The sequence below is a fragment of the Numenius arquata genome, chromosome 15 (assembly GCF_964106895.1).
Source record: "Numenius arquata chromosome 15, bNumArq3.hap1.1, whole genome shotgun sequence".
In the NCBI taxonomy this organism is placed as follows: domain Eukaryota; kingdom Metazoa; phylum Chordata; class Aves; order Charadriiformes; family Scolopacidae; genus Numenius; species Numenius arquata.
In genome coordinates, this window is record NC_133590.1 from 17,056,762 (window position 1) to 17,077,216 (window position 20,455).

Below are 20,455 nucleotides of genomic sequence, written 5' to 3' on the forward strand. Positions count from 1 at the left end.
GTGTGTTGTATGATGGCTTGTCAGAACAAAAAAAAAGATCCAAATGCTGGTCATATGTAAGCCCCTGAGAAATTTATAATTAACATGAGCAAAGCAGGGCACATTTTTTTTTACTTTAAAAATAAGAGTTCTTTATGCATGGCATGTGAGACCAGCAGCCTAGCATGGGCTGCACGGCTGGCAGAGATACCACCGCCACGGAGAAGGCACGGCCTCCAGGCTTACAGCCGAGCACACCTCAACTGGGGTTCCTCTTAGGGATCAGGCTGCAAGAACAATCATCAGATTTCCAATTATTAATCCCAGCAAGTGCCAAAATATTCTGCTCTTTGTCCTCACAGACAGATGATAGTTTATGAAATTCAGTAATGCATTTTGGTGGGGTTTCTCCATAGCCACACCACCCAACCCTTCTCTGCCCTCTCCTCTCCCACTGGTTTTCTCGTGGGACCCCGCGAGACTCCGGCACAACCTGGAGATCTCCCATGTCCAACATCCCCTCCAAGACCTTGAGCTCCCTGCCTCCTTATCCCATCATTAGTTTGGCCCTTCTGAAAACAAGGGTCAGTGTCTGATTCAGAGACATCTGCCACCAAACAGACAGCATATGTCAGTCCATAACACGTTCTCCTCAACCAAAGGCCTAGAAATGAGATTGCACTTGGGGCTTGGGCGGGGACTGACGGTGGCGTGTGCGCATTTTCTTGTCAGAATTTAATACTGAAAAATCTTAAATGTAAGAGCACAGGTTTTGCCTGGCAGAAGATCACACACAAGAGCTAAAGGTCCTACCCAGTCCAGGCAGAGGTAACGTGGTACAAGAAAACCAGGCAAAGAACATGGCAGAGAGATGTCCTAGAGGGTCCAGCCTGCGGTCCTAAAGTGTCAGAGAGACGGTTTGGGTTAATAACAACAATAACTAAACATCTGCAACAGTCACAAGTAATTGGAAAACAACCTTGTTTTCAAAAGGGCACATGAGAACACGCTGGGCATGGCTGTCCATAGGGACTTCCTTGCCACTCTCATTTTGGGCGGCTGGAGACAACTGTGGAACTCTGATGGGGGACTTTGTGGAGGAGAGAGAAAATGCCCCAAGACAGCTTGGCTGCGTGCCTCCAGCTCACAGGACTGAGCCTACCCTCCTGGGAGTTGTTTCTTTTGCCTACGCCGTGACGGCACTGCATCATTTTACTCCTTATAGCAAACAAGAACTTCATAGTCTTTACACAAACATGTCATGGGGAAGATGGATTATGGATGTGCTGTCTAGGCTTCCTCCCACTAACGACCTTTCTGCAAACTGCGGTAGGAAAGCAATATATAAGCCTGTTACTGGGTGACTGACTTCAGGGCTGGGAAAGCTCTGAGAAAGCGTGCGGGGCCTGCGGGAGAACGGGCTGGCTCAGACACAGCACCCTCTCCGCTCCTCTACTATTTTTGGGAACTACCTGACCCGCAGATCCCTGCTTTGCAGAGCAGAGCCAATGAAAAGAGGATTCCTCACATGGCAGCGCAATTACAGAGCAACACACCTCCTCTGGCACAAGGCACCGGTGACAGCCACATCACGGGGCTGCCCCAACGCCGCTGTGCCCCCTGCCCACCCCGTGCCGTACAGACTCATTAACTGCATCGCAATTAAAGAGGCTGGTTTGTGCCAGGGAACGGCGTCTGTTGCTGCGGGAAGCTCTCGCCGCATGGATGCGTAGCCTGGGGACAGACAGGTTTTTGGAGAGGGTCACCATGGGCTGCGAGCAGGCGCAGTGGGACAGGGGTGTGGGTGGCCAGTGGCCCAGGGCCACCTCCACCGGTCCCAGGGAACCTGCTTGCCATCACTGCACCTCACCGCACTGCCTGGCTGGCAACCTTGAGTCCACAGAGGCTGGGTTTGATGTTGCATTTACAAACACAGGCATCCTTTTTCCTTTTCACCTCATGCGAACTTTTTCAAAAATTAAAAAAGAATTTATATAAAATTGTACAAAACTTAAAAGTATTTTGTATTTCATGTTTCTTTTTTTCTTCATTTTGTTCAGTTTAGAGGCAGTAGGGAAGGAAAAAAGGCAGGAAAAAAAGCCACCAAACAGCTCGGGAGTGGATACCAGAGGCACCAGTGACATCCCTGGGGCCAACAACATTAAAGAAGGACAGGGAGGTGAGAACGAGGAAAGAAGGGACAGGACCATTCAGCACCCTGTGTCCTTCCCTTTTCCATCACTTACCACCACAATCGCTAGTGACAGTTTCTCACGCCGCCAACACATGACACACAAAGATCCTGGCATGTCCCGAGGCATCACCCCCAGCGCTGTGACATTCTGCATCACCGTGTCCTACGGGGAAGCCGGGACCAGCGCTCCCCGCGGCGGCAGCGAGCCCTGGCCACCACGGCCACACACCCCCTGCCCCACTGCCGGTGGTGCCAGCCCCGGCAGGGACGGAGGGGACAAGGACGTGGTGTCACACCCGGACCCGCTCCTTCCAAAAGCACAGCCCCTGGTTTCCCGAGGAGCTGCGCTGCGCTACGATGCAGGCTCACGCCAGGAGGGATCCAGTCTGCCGGGCCTGCTGACGGCTTCATGAATTAAACATTGCTGTCTGCTTTCCTAAGAAAATAAGGTTATGGGATTATTTTTTTCACGCTCACCCCTACCCACTTCTAGGACCGTTGGCCAGTTTCAGCCAGATTTTACAGATGGATGGACATCTCAAAGATGTAAAAGTTTCTCTCAGCTTTGTGAAAACCAGACACACAAAAGAGAGAGATCCAGATGGAGGGAAAGGCTTCGTCATTAATTAAACCATATTATTAGACACCAGGGAATACTCATGAATTCATCACAGCAAATCAGGCTTCGCTGCTATGTGTGAGTTAGTAGAGACGAGCTTTGTTCTGGCAATAAGACACTAGATCCTCTCGGTGTTGGTGCACTTTGGTAGCAAAAGACTTGTCAAGAGACAATGACAAAACTTCAGGCAAGGAGGAAAGAGTTTCCCAGCAGCTCCGCAAGCACGAGGTGCAGCAGACCCAACGAGAACACTTTCTGGGCTGGTTTCTAGTGGGTAAAGGTGAGAGATTGACTCACGCACAAATTTAATTCTTGGTTGTGCAGCAGCTACCCATCCCCAGGGGAGGCCACGCCGCCCGCCACGGCACCTGCAGGGGTGGCCCAGGGGCCACCAGCGGGTCTTTGGGTGGAGGGGAGTTCCCATCCTCCGCCCTCCCACGCCGCTTTCCTGTCCTCAGCCTCCCGGCTGCTGGCGGGAGCATCCGTCCCACCTCCCGTCCCACCTCCTGTCCCACGCCAGTGTGATTCATCCATGGGGAATGACGGGGGCTGAAATAAACCCCAGGCAGCTTCTAATGCAAATGTTAATAAGGCACCGGGTATATAATAATAACAAAAGTGGGCAGCTTTTACTATAAATCACTGCCCTATGAAGTCTGATCCTTCAGAAACCCCAGCAGGTCCCCAGTGGGGGTGCACAGGATCGTGTCCCAGGCCTCCTGCCAGCTGAAGTCACTGCTCACTCATCACCCCAGGTCATTCGGCAGCATCTTCTGCTCTGTAATTTTACTGCTGCTGCCCCCATAGCCCGAGGCCTGGGCAGGGAGGGAGTGCTGGACCACATCATCACTTCAGCCTTTCATTCTTTGCCGTTCTCTCTCCCGTGGCTTTTACCAATGACACACTTACAGCTCAGCAACATCCAAGAAAGAAAAAAACAAATAAATCACTAAATAGTACCTAGGAGGTTGCATCAGAGGGAGGATAACCCCCCGTGAGCTCCGTGCTTTAAAACACACCAGATGAGGGACTTGGGCAGATGCCACCCAGCCAGGGAAGCCACTCCTGTGCCGCACACCGTGGTGAAGCCTGTCCTTCACACCATTGCTCCTGCCATGGCCTATCTCCTGCCTGGAGGGGACCTGCTGTGTCCCACACAACACCCTGTGTGGCTCTGGGGCCAAGCAGGAGGGTGCCGGACCGGCATGGCGCAGCAAGCCAGGCCTTCCCCTCTGCCGGGCCGGGCGGGCGGTCAGACACCCCGGGAACAGGGACGCCCCTCGCATGGGTGTCCCCTCGCATCGAACAGCACCGCGAATGTATTTTCACCTCTGCAGCCTCCCGGGAGCAGGGGGCCGGGGCTGTCACCGGCGTGCCAGCGCGTGACGGGGCCATGCCCGGCAGGGACGCGTGTCTGGAGACCCTGCCCGCGGCCGCGACGAACCCTCGGCCTCACGCCAGCTCCGGGACAGGCAGAGGGAAAAACAAGGGCAAAAAACATCCCGTGGTATTTCAATATCAAAGGATTATGTTTCTAGCCTTTCTTTTTGGGGAAAAATCCAACATTTATAGAGGCAGAAAAAAAAAACCAAGGATCAAGCTTGTGTTGATATCAAAGAGGGATTCAGTTGAGAATAGACTTATAAGGGAGTTTTATTTATGGTGTATCTCCTGGGTGGGCATTTATGACCTTTAGAAAATGGATTAAAGCTTTTCTATAACCAGCTTCAGGCTGTGTGAATTATTAAAGCAACAAAATCATAAAGTTAAGGTACTTTTGCAAAGCAAGCCACCCTGCAAGTGCGTGTTCTTTGGTAAGGGTGGGTGAGAAGCCTCCCCAGGGAGCAGGGAAGGCCACCCGCGCCAGCCATGGAGGCCAACCCCTCCACCTGCACCCTCCACACCAGCCCCGCCGTGACAATGATGGCCATCACCCACCCCATCCTCTGCCATGGCTCCTGCCCAATCCCCACCCACAGCCACGCACACCACAGCCACCAGATGGCCGGGGGCTTGTCTGGGATCCCTATTCTCCAGGCCCTCCCACCACAGAAACCTCTTTACTACCAGACAGGTTTCCCTGAACCTTCGCAGGTCCCAATAAAACTTCACAAATTGCTCAAAATAAAGATAAAAAGCTCTGTCCCTCTGGGGACAGGGACCTGGGGGCCGTGGGGGACAATGAGCTCCATACGAGTGAGCAGTGGGGCTGCTGTGGCAAGGAACGCCAGCGTGGTGCTGGGCTGCATCACCAAGGACATCACCCCCAGAGACACAGAAGTCATTACCCCACTCCACTCGGCGCTGGTCAGGCCACACCTGGAAACAGTCCTCAGTTTTGGTCCCCGCTACACAAAAAAGCTGTGGACGGGCTGGAGAGGGTCCAGAGACGGGCCACCAGGATGATCCAAGGACTGGGAAGCTGCCACGTGAGGAAAGGCTGAGAGAACTGGGTTGGTTCAGCCTTGAGAAAAGAAGGGTCAGGGGAGACCTCATCACCGCGTTCCAGTGTTTAAAGGGAGAAAGATGGAGAAGATGGAGACTCCCTTTTCACAAGGAGTGATGCAGGGTGATGGGTATGAGTTACTCCTGGGAAGATTCCAACAGAAAACAAGCGCAAAATTTTTCCCAGGGAGAACACTCAGCCGTTGGAACAATCTCCCCGGGGAAGTGGACTCTTTCAAGATCCAGCTGGACAGGGTGCTGGGCCAACTTGTCCAGACCATGCTTTGCCAAGGAAGGTTGGACCAGACGCTCCTTCAGGTCTCTTCCAACCCAGTATTCTGTGATTCTATGATGCTATGATTGAACAAGAAAAATTAAAGCAATGCCCCAAGGCCGCTGTGGGCTGCCTGCACGGGCCCACCTGCCCTCAGAATTATTTCTTCTTTCTGGAAAATTTCATTTCATGCCGCTGCTCATTCCAGCCCCCATCGCCTGGTTTAATCCCTATTCCAACAGCAGATAAAGACATAAATCCATGCTGAAGAACTTCAGATATGTTTTTATTTCTTCACAGCAGTAAAGTGGAAATAATGAATTCTCATAACCCTATCCAGTTCTTTATCACTTGGAAAAGGTGGCGGCGGCTGATTTGAGGGAGAACCGAGACGGAAGCCCGAGTGGGAGGAGGAACACAGGGGCAAACACTCCCTCAGCTGCCTCCTGGTTTGAACAAAGAGTAAAGCCAGGAGACGTCAATTTTTAAGAAGGGAGACGTCAGGATACCTGCAATGCAACCAATGCCATCTCGGGCTTCCGTGTCGCATCATCTCTCTTGTGGAAACTCGGTGTGCGTTTCCCACTAAAACAGGGGGGCACAAACTGCATCACATGCTGGAAATCCTCTCCTGGCTACTGCTCCTTGGGTCACGGCAATGACCAGCTACAACCTGAGCAATTTCTGCTGCTTGAGAAAGGAGTCTGTGCTACAGGAGAAGATCTGTAAATACTGAAAATCAAGTAATATTACCTCTAATATGTATGGAAAATATTACACATTTGCTGATTTGAGTAAACATGGAATTGAGGCATGACCTTCATCTGATTAATAGTATCTTAAAGATGATTAAGCCCATCTCTAGGAAACAGAAATTGGCCAGTTTTTGCAGATAAGCTGGAGCCACAGCTCCAGGGCTCTCCAGTCTCTTCAAATGCCATTTCTGAGCTCCCACTTCCTTCACTTTGTACGGTTCCTGTCCTGAGGGGCACACACTCTGTCCTGAGGGGTGCACGAAACGAGAATGGAAAGCAAATACCTTGCCCAAAGAACCCAGCAGCCAGCTCCCTGCTGGGTCCCATCACTTCAACATCACACGGTGGCACCGATGTCCCAGGTCACTCACTGAGGGCCCACACCCCCATTTTGAGATGGACAGGACACTGGCTCCTCAATACCTTCCTGAATGTGGGCAGAGAGGGCTTAAATCAACCAAAGCAACTAAATTACTCAGAAATTTCAAATAACAGTTTTCAGGCAGGTAGTTCTACATTTTCTGTAATTAAATGCGAGTTGGAAATGACTTTGTAAATGTAAAAAGCTTTTCTCAGTATCAAAGGAAATTTAGCATATTGACATAATTATCCAGAAAGATGACAGATGAATCATTTCAGCATTTTGTTGAAAGTGTATATACAATTCTGACGCCTGATAGACTGCTACGTGCTAGACTTAACCTTTCTTTAACATAAACAGAAAAGGAAGCAGCCCCCAGGAGCAGCTCTCTTCAAAGCCAAGAAGGTCCTGGCCTGGGACAAGAATATTTTTTTCTCCTTTTCATGTTCTGAGCAGAATTAATTTCCAGCACCAAGTGCTGCTGCTCAACAGAATAAACCATCTTTTCTCTGGAAAGTTTACATTTGGAAGTATGAGTCTTCTCATATGAGCTGGAAAAAATGTTAGCTGCTATTTGCTAGTAAGGTTTTGAGTCAGGTTTTGGTCTATGACAATGAGCAGGAGTCACAAGATCCTGAGAGTCTCCTTTGTTGCCAGAAGCATCGGGGGAGACTTTCCTCTGCTGTTTGCTCTACCTTTACAGCACTGCCCTAAGGAAGGGCCTGAGCTTGTATTTAATCGTTCTCCATCGCCTAATACGACCTCAGAAACCTGACAGAGCTCTGCTGCCAGCTTTCGCCTCTTCTTGCCCAAGAGACATGGCTGCAAATACGGGTGACCATTTAAAAACACCTTCTCCCTGACATGCACACTGCTTGGTATTACATCTCCATTACCCTGATCCCACGTGGACTCACAATGAAGCCAGGCGGGAACTCAGGTGGGTAGATTGTGCCCTGAGCACACCAGGACGGTGTAAACAGACACCGCGGTGTTCGTCAGCGAACTGAGCAGTGACACCTTCGTTAGCCAGCAGCGCTAACGGTAGCACTATGACTGTGTCCACTCTTTTGACACTGAGCAGAGCTGGACTCTACCTCACCGAGACTGCGGCTGCAGCTCTGTACCGGTTCTCAAGACTGATGCTACTTAATACATTTTAAGTACTTAAAGAGATTTTCAGTAATTGTTATAACTTTGGGCTCTTCTGAGCAAACAGGTCTCAGATCTCCTGAGAAATTTCTGCTTTTGCAAAGTTTCTGAGCATCTGAACAAAGTTTCCAAGCACGGAAGGCAGCAGGTCCAGCTGCTCAGGTGGCCATCGCCCGGCATGACGCTGCCTCGTTAGGGCTGTAATGGGCAGAGCGAGGAAGCAAAGGGCAGCACGGTCCATGTCCTGGGCCAGACTCAGCTTTTCCTACCCTCACACTGAGCTTTTAGTCAGAGCAGGATGGGAGAAACCGGCCAAGATGGCCAGGACCATCCTCTGGACTGGTCTGTGCTATTTCACAAATTCGATACTGCACATTTTGCACAATTTCAAAGGCCATTTCCCTGTCCCACCCCAAGACAAAGCCCCACAACATGGGGCCGTCACACGAGAAGATGACGACAACCAAACCCAGCAATTTTCATGACTTGTCACCAGGGTCATGGCTCCTATAGCTCCTGTTCACGGGGTGCAGACGTCTCGGCTGAACAGAGGAACACAACTACTGCAAAGTGTAGGTGACAAAATAACTGCAGAACAGAACAAATGCAATGAAGCCTCATGTGTGTGCAAGGACACACACCTGTGCACACACACATACAGACCGAACCCCATGCCTGCAGTGCAAAGAAATGGTGTAAAATGCTGTGGCAGCAAATAGTTATCTACACGGGGACCGGGTGAGAGTCAGTGAAAAGGGGAATGAAAAAGGAATAAAACTAGGAAACCAACCAGTAACTGATTTTCAGAGCTATCCAGCTTTTTGATCATCACCTCCCACCTTCTCCCACACGCTTGGCAAAAAAAAAACTTGTTAAAAATAAACAACAAAAACTCTTCAGCATAACTCATTTCTGAGTGGGAAACCAGCTCAGAGCTTCAGAGAACCCTCTTGACCACATCGTGCCAGCTCAGTCAATCACCCAGAACAACTTCCAACACCTCCCTGCCTTACTGCCCCCCCTCATGACCTAGAAACCCCCTCAGGAAACAGAAAACATGATGAATACTTGCCATGAAATGGTCACAATTGTGCTGGCAGTTTAAAATACAGCTGTTTCACTAAGATGCCAAGAATTAAAGCAATGCCAAGTGGCAACGAGGTATTTTCCTGAACATGTTTTTGCTCTGTTTACTCAGCAGCCATCATCTAACCATAAAAATAGCCTATTTCAGCACCACTACTGTCTCAATGAACCATCAGGACATAACAGCAGGCACCTGATAAGACACACAAGCAAACTCCAGACCGAGCGCTCAAGCCTACCTTGCCAAAGCTTCCCTTCCCAATCGCCCGGAGAATCTGGAAGTGGTCAAAGTTCACTACAAGGTAAAGAAAAAAGAATTTAAATTTGTAAATGCTTTACTGAAAAGATCTTACATTTAAAAAGACAACAAGGAGACCGCTAAAGAGCGTTGGGCAAGCTTTTATTATAAGTCCCCGACTCCCGGGGAAGATGCGGGGCAGCAGCTGCTTTTATTTCAACAGTGTCTTTTTACCTGCTTGAAGTCACTGGCACTCAGGTTGGACGTGGTTACTAAAGAAGTGGTTTAGCAGGAGTTAAAATCCAGCTTTGACCCGTGTCAGCACAGGAGGAGTCTCACAGCGACACACAAACTAGGAGGGCAGCAGAGGGGGGGACACCGGCCCCACACACCCCGGCTGCACACCCCGAGCCCGGCTCCCTACCCCTCATCCACATCCAACAGCCCCTCACTCCGGTGTCTGGGCTTTCCACAGGACAGCTCTGAGAGGACAGGGACTGAGCTGCACCCTGGTTTTCTACCATGAGACCCTGACCATGCACAGAGACCCTCAGCATTTCCTCCCCAGAGAGCTCTGGAGGCTGTACAAAGAAATGTTTGGCAGGGGCTGGGGGATTTGCAGCAGGAATGATGCGTGAGGTGGTCAGAGAGCACTGAACCCGTGTGACAATGGAGACCAAAATCACACAGGAAGAGTGGGAGCAAAGAATTCACTATAAATATTCCAAGTCCCACTCCCAGATCTTAAATAAATGCACATCTGTCATCTCTGAGGATGAATCAAAAGCCCACGCATGCCCATGGAGTTCCTATTACCCTTTTGTGCTAGGCTTATATCCAAAATATTGTTATTGTCACTTTTGTGGGACATTTTCTGCAGGAGAACTTGGAAAACTTTGCCAAATGAAATTGAAAACAGTGTCTGGGCCAGCTCCTACCACGTATCTCCCCCCACTCCATAAGCAATGCTGAAGGGCAGATGCATCGTCTCCTCCCCCGGGTTGCTCCAGTAGACCCCATGGAAGACCACGTGGGGAAACCAGCGCTGACCCGTCCTTCTGACAGCCTCTGGTGTGTCACCTCGTTATCGCTCTCCTGTCCCCTGGGTGAGCAGGGCTCTTTTAGCAGGACTTGATGGTTCTTGGGCTGAGAAGCCACAAGCCATTGGCAAGGAGGCAGGTAAAGCCTGGAGGCCATGGTCGGCTCGTCTGAGATGCTGTAGGAGCCACAAACTGTCGCTGCTCCCTCCATCTGACAAAACCCAGCCCTGGAGGGGAAAATCTGCGGCCACGGGCAGCATTTTATTGAGGTTTTTCCCGCCACCCCTGTATTAGAGAGACTGTAGTGAGCAACGTGCAACCCCAGTTCATAAATATTTTTTCTGAAATCCAAAACGTTAGCACACACAGCGCTGAACCAATTTTTTTCACGTGCAAGCAAATCCATTAATCGACCCTTGGTCACTAAGAAATACTCAAAGAGAAAACCCAGCTAAAGTCAGCACTTCTAAAACACAGCATTTTCTCAGCAATTAAACCAACTGCAAGAGCTCATGATCTGCAATCACTCCAGGAGGACAGTTTCTGACAATTCTTTATTATAATGTTTGGAATATTGTGTAGAAAATCATTGCCGCTGAGAAAACAAACCCCAAAGTGTCATTTCCATGTATCCATGACTACAAGTGATCTAGAAAGCCTGCTCTAGTCAGCAGCCAAGAAACAAATCTAGATATGAATATTCACCAGGCCCTTGAACCTATCAGCAAAGATGTCACTTTTAATAAACGAAATACACAGGCCTGCTGATTTGAAGTTCAATGACGTTAGATGAACACGCACTGACTCCTCCTTCAGTTTCATTATTTTCTTCAGGAATTAGTAAGCAACCTCGTTAAAGAAAAAGCACATCTCAACATTTGAGGAAGAAGATCATAGTAGCAGCATGTTGCTTTCTGTGCGCAACACACTGGATTTCTAAAAATGACAATATATCACTACAGAATATGTGATTACCCCTAAAATAGAAATCCCGAACCTGCCTGGAATGATTACGTATGCTCCAGAGACTCCACTTTCTGTGAGCCGACAGGAGAGAGCCGTCTTTCACCTGCAGCTAGAAGAGCTGGTTATTTGGGGGTGACAGGTACAAGCCCGAGCCATTGGTGGCAGCGGGGGATCTCCTGCCTCACGCGCGCAGGCAGCAGGAGGTGGCATCTCACCCATGCTCACCCACTGCTGGGGCTCCGGCACCGCGCTGATGGTCACAATCTGCAAGTGCAGAAATGGTTTGGGCTTGAGGCCGAACCAGAGGAACCCGGGAGAGGGACATCAAAAGCTGGGATGCTTCAGGAAGCATTTCTTTACCAAGAGTGTGGTCAAACCCTGGAACGGTCTCCCTGGAGAGGTGGCCGATGCCCCAAGCCTGGCAGCGTTCAAGTATTAAGGACAATGCCCTCAACAACATGCTTTAACTGGGTCAGTCCTAAGCTGGTCAGGCAGTTGGACCAGATGATCGCTGTAGACCCCTTCCAACAGAAACAGTCTATTCTACTCCATTCCATTCTATTCCATTCCCATCTATGATGTACAAACACAAGGGAGCTCGGCACTGTGGCACAAGGACGCTGACTTGTTGGTCGCACCACAATCCAGTGCCATCTGTGGTGTTGAAATGCCCCGATGGCTATTTTGTTAGCTCCTCATGAAAAACCTATGCTAATTATCCCTACTGACTTCTCTAACAGCTCGTTATCAACATAGCACCTCCACAGGTAAGTGGAACTGCTGGACATAAAACGTTGGGTTTTGCCACCAGAGAGACATGCCTCTTCCTGACTCTCCCTGGCACCAAGTGACAAACCATGAATCTTGAATATAGATAAATACCATGACCTGGATTCACTCAGTTTGGCGTGTTTTTGTTCTCAGGCTCCAGGAACGCATGAAAAGCAGGATGGCAGGGTTTCACACGGCTGCTGAACCTCACCAAACCTCACGCAGCCTGGTCCAGCCCCCTCCACAAGGGAGTGCCAGGTGCCGCACTGACTTCTCTATAATTAAGATTTCATTATAGTCACAAAATGTACTGTGTGATAAAGCAGACTGGATACACAGCCTCTATTTTCCAGTGAAATAAAGAGAATGAAGAATATGTTTCTCTGCAAAAATTCTTCATACAGAAGGACAACCATGCCTCAATGTAAGATGCAAAAAAAGAGGGTTTTTTCTTTACTGTCTTAAAATTATGAATGTGTTCATTATTTTCACTGTTTATTCTGCATTTATTAACAAGATACCTAAAAGTACAGCAAGAGAGAACTACCATAAAACTTCAGATACACAGTGGACACCCAGTGAGTGTTCAACATCAGGACCTGGTATTAGGGCCCAACAGTAGGAAAATAATGGATGCAATTAGTAAACCTGGGATCCAATATCCTCAAATCTGGGGAAAACAGAAAATTAAAAATCATATTTCAAGGATGGAGTCAACCTTTCACTATTTATTTGCATGTTTTCCAGCTTCCTCAACAAAAAGAGGGAAGTTTTAACTCCATAAAGACCTAGGAAATTCTTTTTAGAGTTTTGTAGCAGCAAATTTGCAGGGTGAGTATGGCATGATCAACATTCACTTTCTATCAATGTAATCCTATATGTTGGCATAATTAATAGCATTTGTCTACCCATTATATTACTGCAGTCTCGCTTTGGAAGAAAGCGCCACGGTAATTGATGCAGAAACATTAACGTGTGGCCACAGCAACCACAAGCTGCCACTAAATGCCGAGAGTTTCAGCCCACAGAAAAGCGAGTCACAGCTTAGAAATCTTAAGACTCAGAATTTTTTCTAACATCCATCCTGAACCTCCCCTGGCACAACTTGAGGCCGTTTGCTCTTGTCCCATCGCCTGTTCCTTGGGAGAAGAGACCGACCCCCCCCTGGCTACACCCTCCTTTCAGGGAGTTGTAGAGAGCGAGAAGGTCTCCCCTCAGCCTCCTTTTCTCTATGAAAAGAATGGAAAACGTATGAAAAAGCTTTCAAACTGGAGGATGAACCTAGTGAACTGGGAAGATAAGGAAGATTGGGGAGATCAAAAGTGATATTTGTGATTAGAGACGAGGAAAAGCGACATGGGGGGAAAATCAGATGGAGACACGGACTTGATGGAGAGCGGAGGCACAGGGTTGTCGGCAGCCCTCCCCAAGCCAGAGACACTCGGAACACAAGGCATCCATTTTTCTCTAACAGGAAAGCTCCATACGGAGCAAGAAACCACTGCTTTCCTTTCTGTCACTGGAAAAAGCACAAGCAATATGTTCGGTCTCCAACATCTCGGGCTGATCTGTTTTGCCTATTCATATCCACAGAGAAGATTACATGGGTGAGAAAAATGGAAATACAGCATAATATGACTGACGGGAAACTCAAGTGAGCATTAGCTACCCAGGAATTCAGGGAACGCTGGTAGATAATGAAAGAAATTAAAGGTATAATACAAGCCCAGTGCTATAAATGAACCCCTTTAGAAACTAAGGATTCAAACATGTTATTAGGAAGCAACTCTGAAGTCGTGCAAAAAACATTGAGTTATTGTATGATTAAAAATGAATCTCTGCAACTCCGTAAGGAATCAAATACACCATGCAAAGCAACTGCAAAGTCATTTTAGGAAGACTGGGTTATTGATATTGGGTACAAAAATGTTTGCATTGGCCAGAAACCATCCCTAATTAGTGCAAAAATACTGCTTGCATTGGCCAGGAACCCTTCCAAAGGAGTGCGAGCGTATTGCATTCATCCGCTTCTCCATCAACCAGCTCAGGAGGCACTGGGGATCGCAGAGAAAAACGCAGCACCTTGGCCCCTGTGTTCTGTATGCTTTACAAAGGCTATTTCTGTTAGAAAAAACCATGTTACTCTGCAATAACAACCCAGGGGGGTGAACGGGTTGTTCATTAACCACCCTGCTGAGCTCTCCCTTGGTGCAGATGAGCGAGCACTACAGGAGCTCGCAGGGTCTTGGCCAAAAGCACGGGAGAGGAGCGTGGGCTTCTCATCCATGGGCTGACGGGCAAACAAGGCACAGCGCTCAGAGCGGTGACTCTCCCCTCGCCCCAGGGCACGCCGGAGCCCCCCACACCACCCCAAATGCAGGACTGATGCCCCCAGGGCAATTCCAAAGACGGTTGTTTCTCCGTGCCCCCACGTGTCCGACCAGCATTTCTAGAAGGGCACTGCCCCTCGGCAAAACTCTTGTGCCAAATGGTCCGTTTTATGGTGGCATCGCTTGTTAAACAGCTCCCAAGCGAATTACAGAGCCCTGATGTTGGAAAAGCAAAGGTTACGTCAGGATTCGCCCCACTACCCGTGTAAACGCTGCGGGGGTCCCCTCAGAGCTGTCCCCGCATGGGAGGTCTCATCGCTCAGTGACAAAGCCAAGGCTGGTTGTTCATCAGCCCGTGGTGGGCAGAGCCCCTCATGGCTCCCTGGCCTGGGACCCACGGCCACCGAACACCGAATCTCACGGGCCACCGTGTCCCCCTCCCACCACCGCCGGGACGAGGGGAGGAGGGGGGTGCCGGTGGCAGAGGCACCACCAAAAGCAAACCTGTGCCGGGGGCCGTGGAGAGGCTGGAGGAGCCGTGGCCCGAACACAATCCTCCACCGCGGACACAAGCTCATCCCTTCCCACGAGCGGCGACTGCAGGCTTCCCGGGGCAGAACCGTATGTTAAATTTGTCAGGGAAAACTTTATATCCAGCTGGAATGAAACCCCCCCTGGCAAATGATCAAACTCTTCCAGTGCATGGAGTCTAAAGTAGAGCAGAGCTGAAGCCGTTTGATCACAGTATCGTGACTGCTAATTAGAGCCCTGCCAGGAACGACAGAAAGACACCGTTTTTATCCCAGTTCCGTGGATGTGTCACTGTCACAGACCTGTTTCCTGGGGCAGACGCAGGTTCCAGAAGCCAGCACCGAGGTGCGGGTTCTGACGCAGGAGGACCCTGTGAGGAAAGGCTGATGTGGAGAGAAAACAAGTCTCTGCCCTTCCGGCAGCAATCCCAGGAGAAAAACTCCTCCTGGGGGAAGTGTGAGGAAGGACCAGGCTCCTGGAGCCACCTCTGCCCAGGCTACACACACGGACGAGCAGAGAGTACCCGGCTCTGGTGGGTATTTGAGCATTACTGAGTCCAGATTAGCTTTGCTGATCATATAGAGAAGGAAAGATGAGATTTTTCCAATTTTCATAACTTCTATTAGAATTTTTGATCACGGATGGAACCAAAAAATGGGAAAAGAAGCAACCCTGGGTGGAGGAAGAGTAAAGCTGATAGACAAACTCTTCAGGAACAACACGTAAATTAACTGAGTGCTAAATATGCCGTTAAATTCATGAGGCCGTGGTGATCCGAGCACTGCCCCTCCAGGCGCGCGGGGGTGCCCTCAGCCGCCTCCCCAGCGCGCCCCGTGCTCTCACCAAGCCCAGTCCCCTGGGCCTGACCCCAGCTCCCCCTCGCCACGTACCGGCTGAGAAGGCTCCCCGGGCACAGCGAACGGCCCTGAGCTCATTCTCCGTGCCAGATAATTCAAGCTGAGCCTAAAGCGCCTGCGATCACACACGCCAGCACTACACGAAGGTAACCCCGTCAGTGACATCCCCCCGACTCGCCCGGTCTCTGTGGCAGGCGGGACGGAGGCAAGAGGACCCCCAGGAGAGGACCCCGCTTGGGGGTGTCCCACTGGCACCGCCCCACGCCGTGGAGATGAGGAGAAGTCACGCTGGTGGTGAAAGGGGCAGGACGGGAGGACAGGGCAGACCGAGGCTGAGCTGCGGCTTCTGCTGCCGGCCCCCGCGTGCGGCCGCCCGGCCGGCTCTACGGGACAGTCACCGCTGCTCACTCCACAGCACTGGGAATTATTTTTCTTCATCTCTCCCTGCTCTTTATCCCAGAATAGAACAAGAGGACCAGGAAGGTCATTTGAGCCATTTAATTCTGGGGCAGTTCCATCACAATGACAAAGTTTGATTTTTCCAGTGGTGGGGGGGAAAAAAAAAAAAATGAGGGAAGCAAACCTCCCCCCAGCCACCTCCTCGCATGGCAAGGCCAGTCTTGCTCCCATGCCCAGGCTGGGCTCTCCTACTGGGATTCTGCACACCAGGAACCGGGAGACACCCCCTCCCGCCAGCGGGAACGCCAGGCAGGGTGCCGCTGTGCCCATCACGGCAGGATGACGCCTCGAGAGCGCTGCGCCCAACGCCTGCACCAGCAGACGGGCTCCGTATTTCCAACACAAAGTGCTCGCAGAAAAGGCTTCTACAGAAGCGTCTGTACTAGCACACACCATACATATATACAAACATGTATGTGTGGGTATAGATGTATCCGTGCCTGAAAGGACTGGTCAGGCAGGGGACAGAAAGACTCCTCACTTCACCTTTCCCCTTTCTTCCCTTTAAGAGAGAGAGGAGCGGGATCTCACCCCCGAGGAGGGGCAGGGCCACGTTTAGGGGCAATAAACGACCTGCAAAATCAGCCGGTGCTAGAGCAGGAGATGCTGCTCCAAAGGAAACCCTGCTCCCAGGCACCACACTGGGGTTTGGCTCCACAGGCAGCCCCGGGAGTGCCCAGAGATCCCCCTCCCCTTCCCCACATCCCAGCCCCGGGCCAAGGGCTTCCCCGCACGGAGCAGCAAGCACAGGAGAGGCACGGGTGGTCCCAGGGATGGCCGAGGTGCCAGGCAGCAAGCTCAGGGAAGGCGTCCTGCTCTTCGGTGTCCATCCTCTTCTCCAGGTATCCAAAACCCAACCACCAGTCTCTAATGGGCCAAGCGGGTAAACATTTCACCTAGATGGTGAAAATTACCATTAAAACGCACTATGACATTCCTTCCTTGAAGGCATGGCATTGTGCATTAGAAAATAAACCTAATTAAATTCCAAATTCAGCTTCCATCTTTTATCGAGCTGACAGACTGGATGTGTACTCTAGCCTTCAGCTGTTTTGTTGCTTTTTTCCCCCCACTTCTACAGTTTAGAAAATATTATTTCAAGTAACTAAAATCAATTTACCAAAAATAAAAGTCTTCATAGCACATGTTTATAGTAGCATAACATTAGCAATAAACATCTGCTAAATGTTACTTACTGGTTTTGCGACATATGTTATAAATGATAAATGGATGACTTTAGGTGCTTTATAAAATATTTAAGTTGTATTGTGTTCAGGGCTAAAACCCTACAGAGAAGAGGAAGCACCTTAGTAAAGAAAAACAGTTTTAGACAAATTTATTCCAGCAAAAGTTGTAAAGCTGGTGATCCTAAAACATTGCATTCATTTCCTCAGTTTAATTTTGGTTTTTCTCAGTTGTAGGGAGGTGGGAAAGTCTCTCCTTTTCTGGAACCTTTTCAAAACTGACCTTAACAGTACCTTTCTGTACAGTAAGACCTCCTTTGCATTTTCATTTTAAAAGGTAAAAAGAATAAATAATTGCACAAATTAAATGTTTGACTCCAAATGAAGTTTTGCTTTCTCTGCTGAAAAACGTAGATTTTTTTACCCAATACCTTGGATATTTTACCTTGAAACGCTGCTGAACCTGTGGCCCCCGCTCTCCCCTCCCAGCTGCCACAGCTCCCAGCTTCAGCGCCCACCCCAAAGTCCTCCTGAAAACTAGGCTGAACACAAAGCTTGAGGCAACTTTGCCATTTCCGTGTCAAAGGGAAGGCTGACGATCTGTTTTGCTCAGCATCACAGAAAAGTCTGGGATTTGTCGGTCTCAGTTCACTTCCATCCACGGGAAAAACGCCCATGTTTTATGTAGGTGCCATATGTTTTGGCTCCGCAGCGTAAGGTTTGCTGAGCAATGCCAGTTTAAATACAATTAAGGAATTCCCATAGGAGGATGCAGAAACCTTCAGTAATCAGAAATAAAATCCAGCCAATGAAGAAAGAGACTGTTTCCAGGAAGAAACTTCTTACTACTCTAGAAAGCCAACTCCAATCCTCCGAGTTCTATGGGAAGGCAGCTACTACCTTCAGATGAACCAGAAGCCCACAAGGGACTCTGGGGATGAAGTAGAAAACACAAGGAAAGAGAAAAGAAGGAAACATTTTAGAAGTTTGTAATAAAATTGGGGATGTAGAAGTTCAAGAACCATCTCCGATTTAATTAAAATTAAATTAAAAGGTATATGAAAGAGATGGATCTTTTAAAAGTCTAAGAAAGTAATTTAATTAGGCACTTGTTTAATGCAGGATTTTTTTTCCCTTTATGGGTTTGTGTGCCGAGCCTCATGGGACCCCAGTTCATCATTTCATGTCCTTAAATGTAACTCCAGATAAATGCTTTTAATGCACCCAGCAAGGGAGGTTTTTTTTTTTTTACTGCAGCCTGTTCAGAGAGATCTTCCCTTAACTATTTTCTTCTAAAAGCCACCTCAGCAGAGCAGTCACACCAGCCGCCCATACCATGCTGGGACACCACCTCTCTGCTCTCAAATTGGCCACCACCAACAGGACACGAACCTGGGTCTGGGGCTAAGCTGTGCCAGGGGCTGAAGATGTGGGGCCAAGAGTGGCCCCAGAGCCTGGCCACAGTGGTCCGGGCAGAGCATCACGCACCTGGCGACTCTCGGGTACAGAGCCCTCATCAGGGAATGGAAACTAAGAGTTAAAAATACAGTAATCTAAGTTTTGTTATAGAATCACAGAACGGTTTGGGTGGGAAGGGAACTTAAAGCCCATCCAGCGCCACCCCCTGCCTTGGGCAGGGACACCTCCCACCAGACCAGGTTGCTCCAAGCCCCCTCCAACCTGGCCTTGAACCCCTCCAGGGATGGGGCAGCCACAGCTTCTCTGGGCAACCTGGGCCAGGCTCTCACCACCCTCACAGCAAAGAAGTTCTTCCCCACATCTCACCTCAATCTCCCCTCTTTCAGGGTCAAACCCTTCCCCCTCCTCCTATGGCTCCCCTCCCTCATCCAGAGTCCCTCCCCAGCTTTCCTGGAGCCCCTTTAGGGACTGGAAGGGGCTCCAAGGTCTCCCCAGAGCCTTCTCTTCTCCAGGCTGAACATCTTTGTATTTTAATATCAGCCATAACACATGGAAATGAGAGTCGCTGAAGCTCTGGGCTCCTCCCGTCCCTCTCGGCACAGAGCAGGACTGCTCTTCGCAGGAGGCAGGAGCAGTGCAGCGGCGTTGGCCATGCTCTGCAGAACCTGTCACTGGCTGCAGACATCGAAATGGCACGGTGGCTTGTTCCTTCATTACAACTTTCCCCATCAGACCTGCCACCTCATAAAAAACAGATATTGCAGCATTCCTCAACCTCCACACTTGCAAAGAGAACCTGCACTGCACCCTCCAGCTCTATCTGAACTGTAAAATATTTAAACCCATCCAGCGATGCTTGATGAATTCTGAAACCACAGGCAGACCAGCAGGGTTTGCAGCTGAGCTTATGCAAAACTGTATTTAAGTGGAAGGAGGATGTGTCTCAAGAGCAGGCGCTTGCTGTGGTTTCTGTCCCGAGGACACCACCGATGCCCTGTTCCTGCTGACAGACGAGACTGGTCCTACCAACTGGTGGGACCAGAACCAGCTGTTCTTATGGCCACCTCTTCGACAGCAATGTTCTCGCTCATTTTTGCTCCTGGCAGCCCCTCCAGCACCACCCAGGATGGAAGAGGCTCCAGGAGAGACAGGGAGCGATCCATGTCACACAGCAAAAGCTATCCCACTCCTGCCTTGCTCCTGGGGACACACGGCAGGACCTTCTCTGGGGGTCTCTGGTAAAGGTGACTAGGAAAATAATTAATGCCAGTTTTTACTGCTCTGTGGGGAAGCAATTCTGTCCACCACACTTAATTGCCGTATTTGAAGTTTCTAGACAGCCTGGCCAGCCAAGGCCGGGGCTCAGCGCTGCGTGAGCGCAGGTAAAGCTCTGCACTGTACATGCCAATAAAACATACATTAAATGGCTTAAGAGCAGGATGAGCTGTGGCTTTCTGGCACAGTTTTTAAAGCATTAACCGTTTTTCAGTCCTGTCTAATATAACAAGGATAGATTTTTTTCACATTTATGCCACAGTAATAGTTTCACTTAGTGTCCCGAACTCCCAGTGTAATAAAGACATGGTTTAGATCAGAAACAAAGTCCGCTTATTTTCATGAACTTAGCTCAGCCTGTGGTTCTGACTGTACAAGGGAAACCATGAAATGAGAAGTTAATTCTTAAAATCATTTCAACCCACAATTTATACAAAGGTTGAACAACGACAAAGCCACCGTGGAGGGTCTGATGCTACAAACTGCCTCAGACCCTTAGGTCTTCAGTCCCCCTCCGTCC

At 49.6% G+C, this 20,455-nt stretch overlaps 1 protein-coding gene across 1 annotated transcript in view; it reads right to left on the minus strand.

The window, feature by feature from the left end:
* The window catches only part of STK32C (serine/threonine kinase 32C), a 73,503-nt gene that overhangs the window by 25,396 nt on the left and 27,652 nt on the right, over positions 1 to 20,455 (minus strand). The window contains exon 2 of the mRNA XM_074158930.1: positions 9,105 to 9,160. Within this exon, the coding sequence (XP_074015031.1) occupies positions 9,105 to 9,160 (56 nt within the window). The remainder of the gene's footprint in view (positions 1 to 9,104; positions 9,161 to 20,455) is intronic.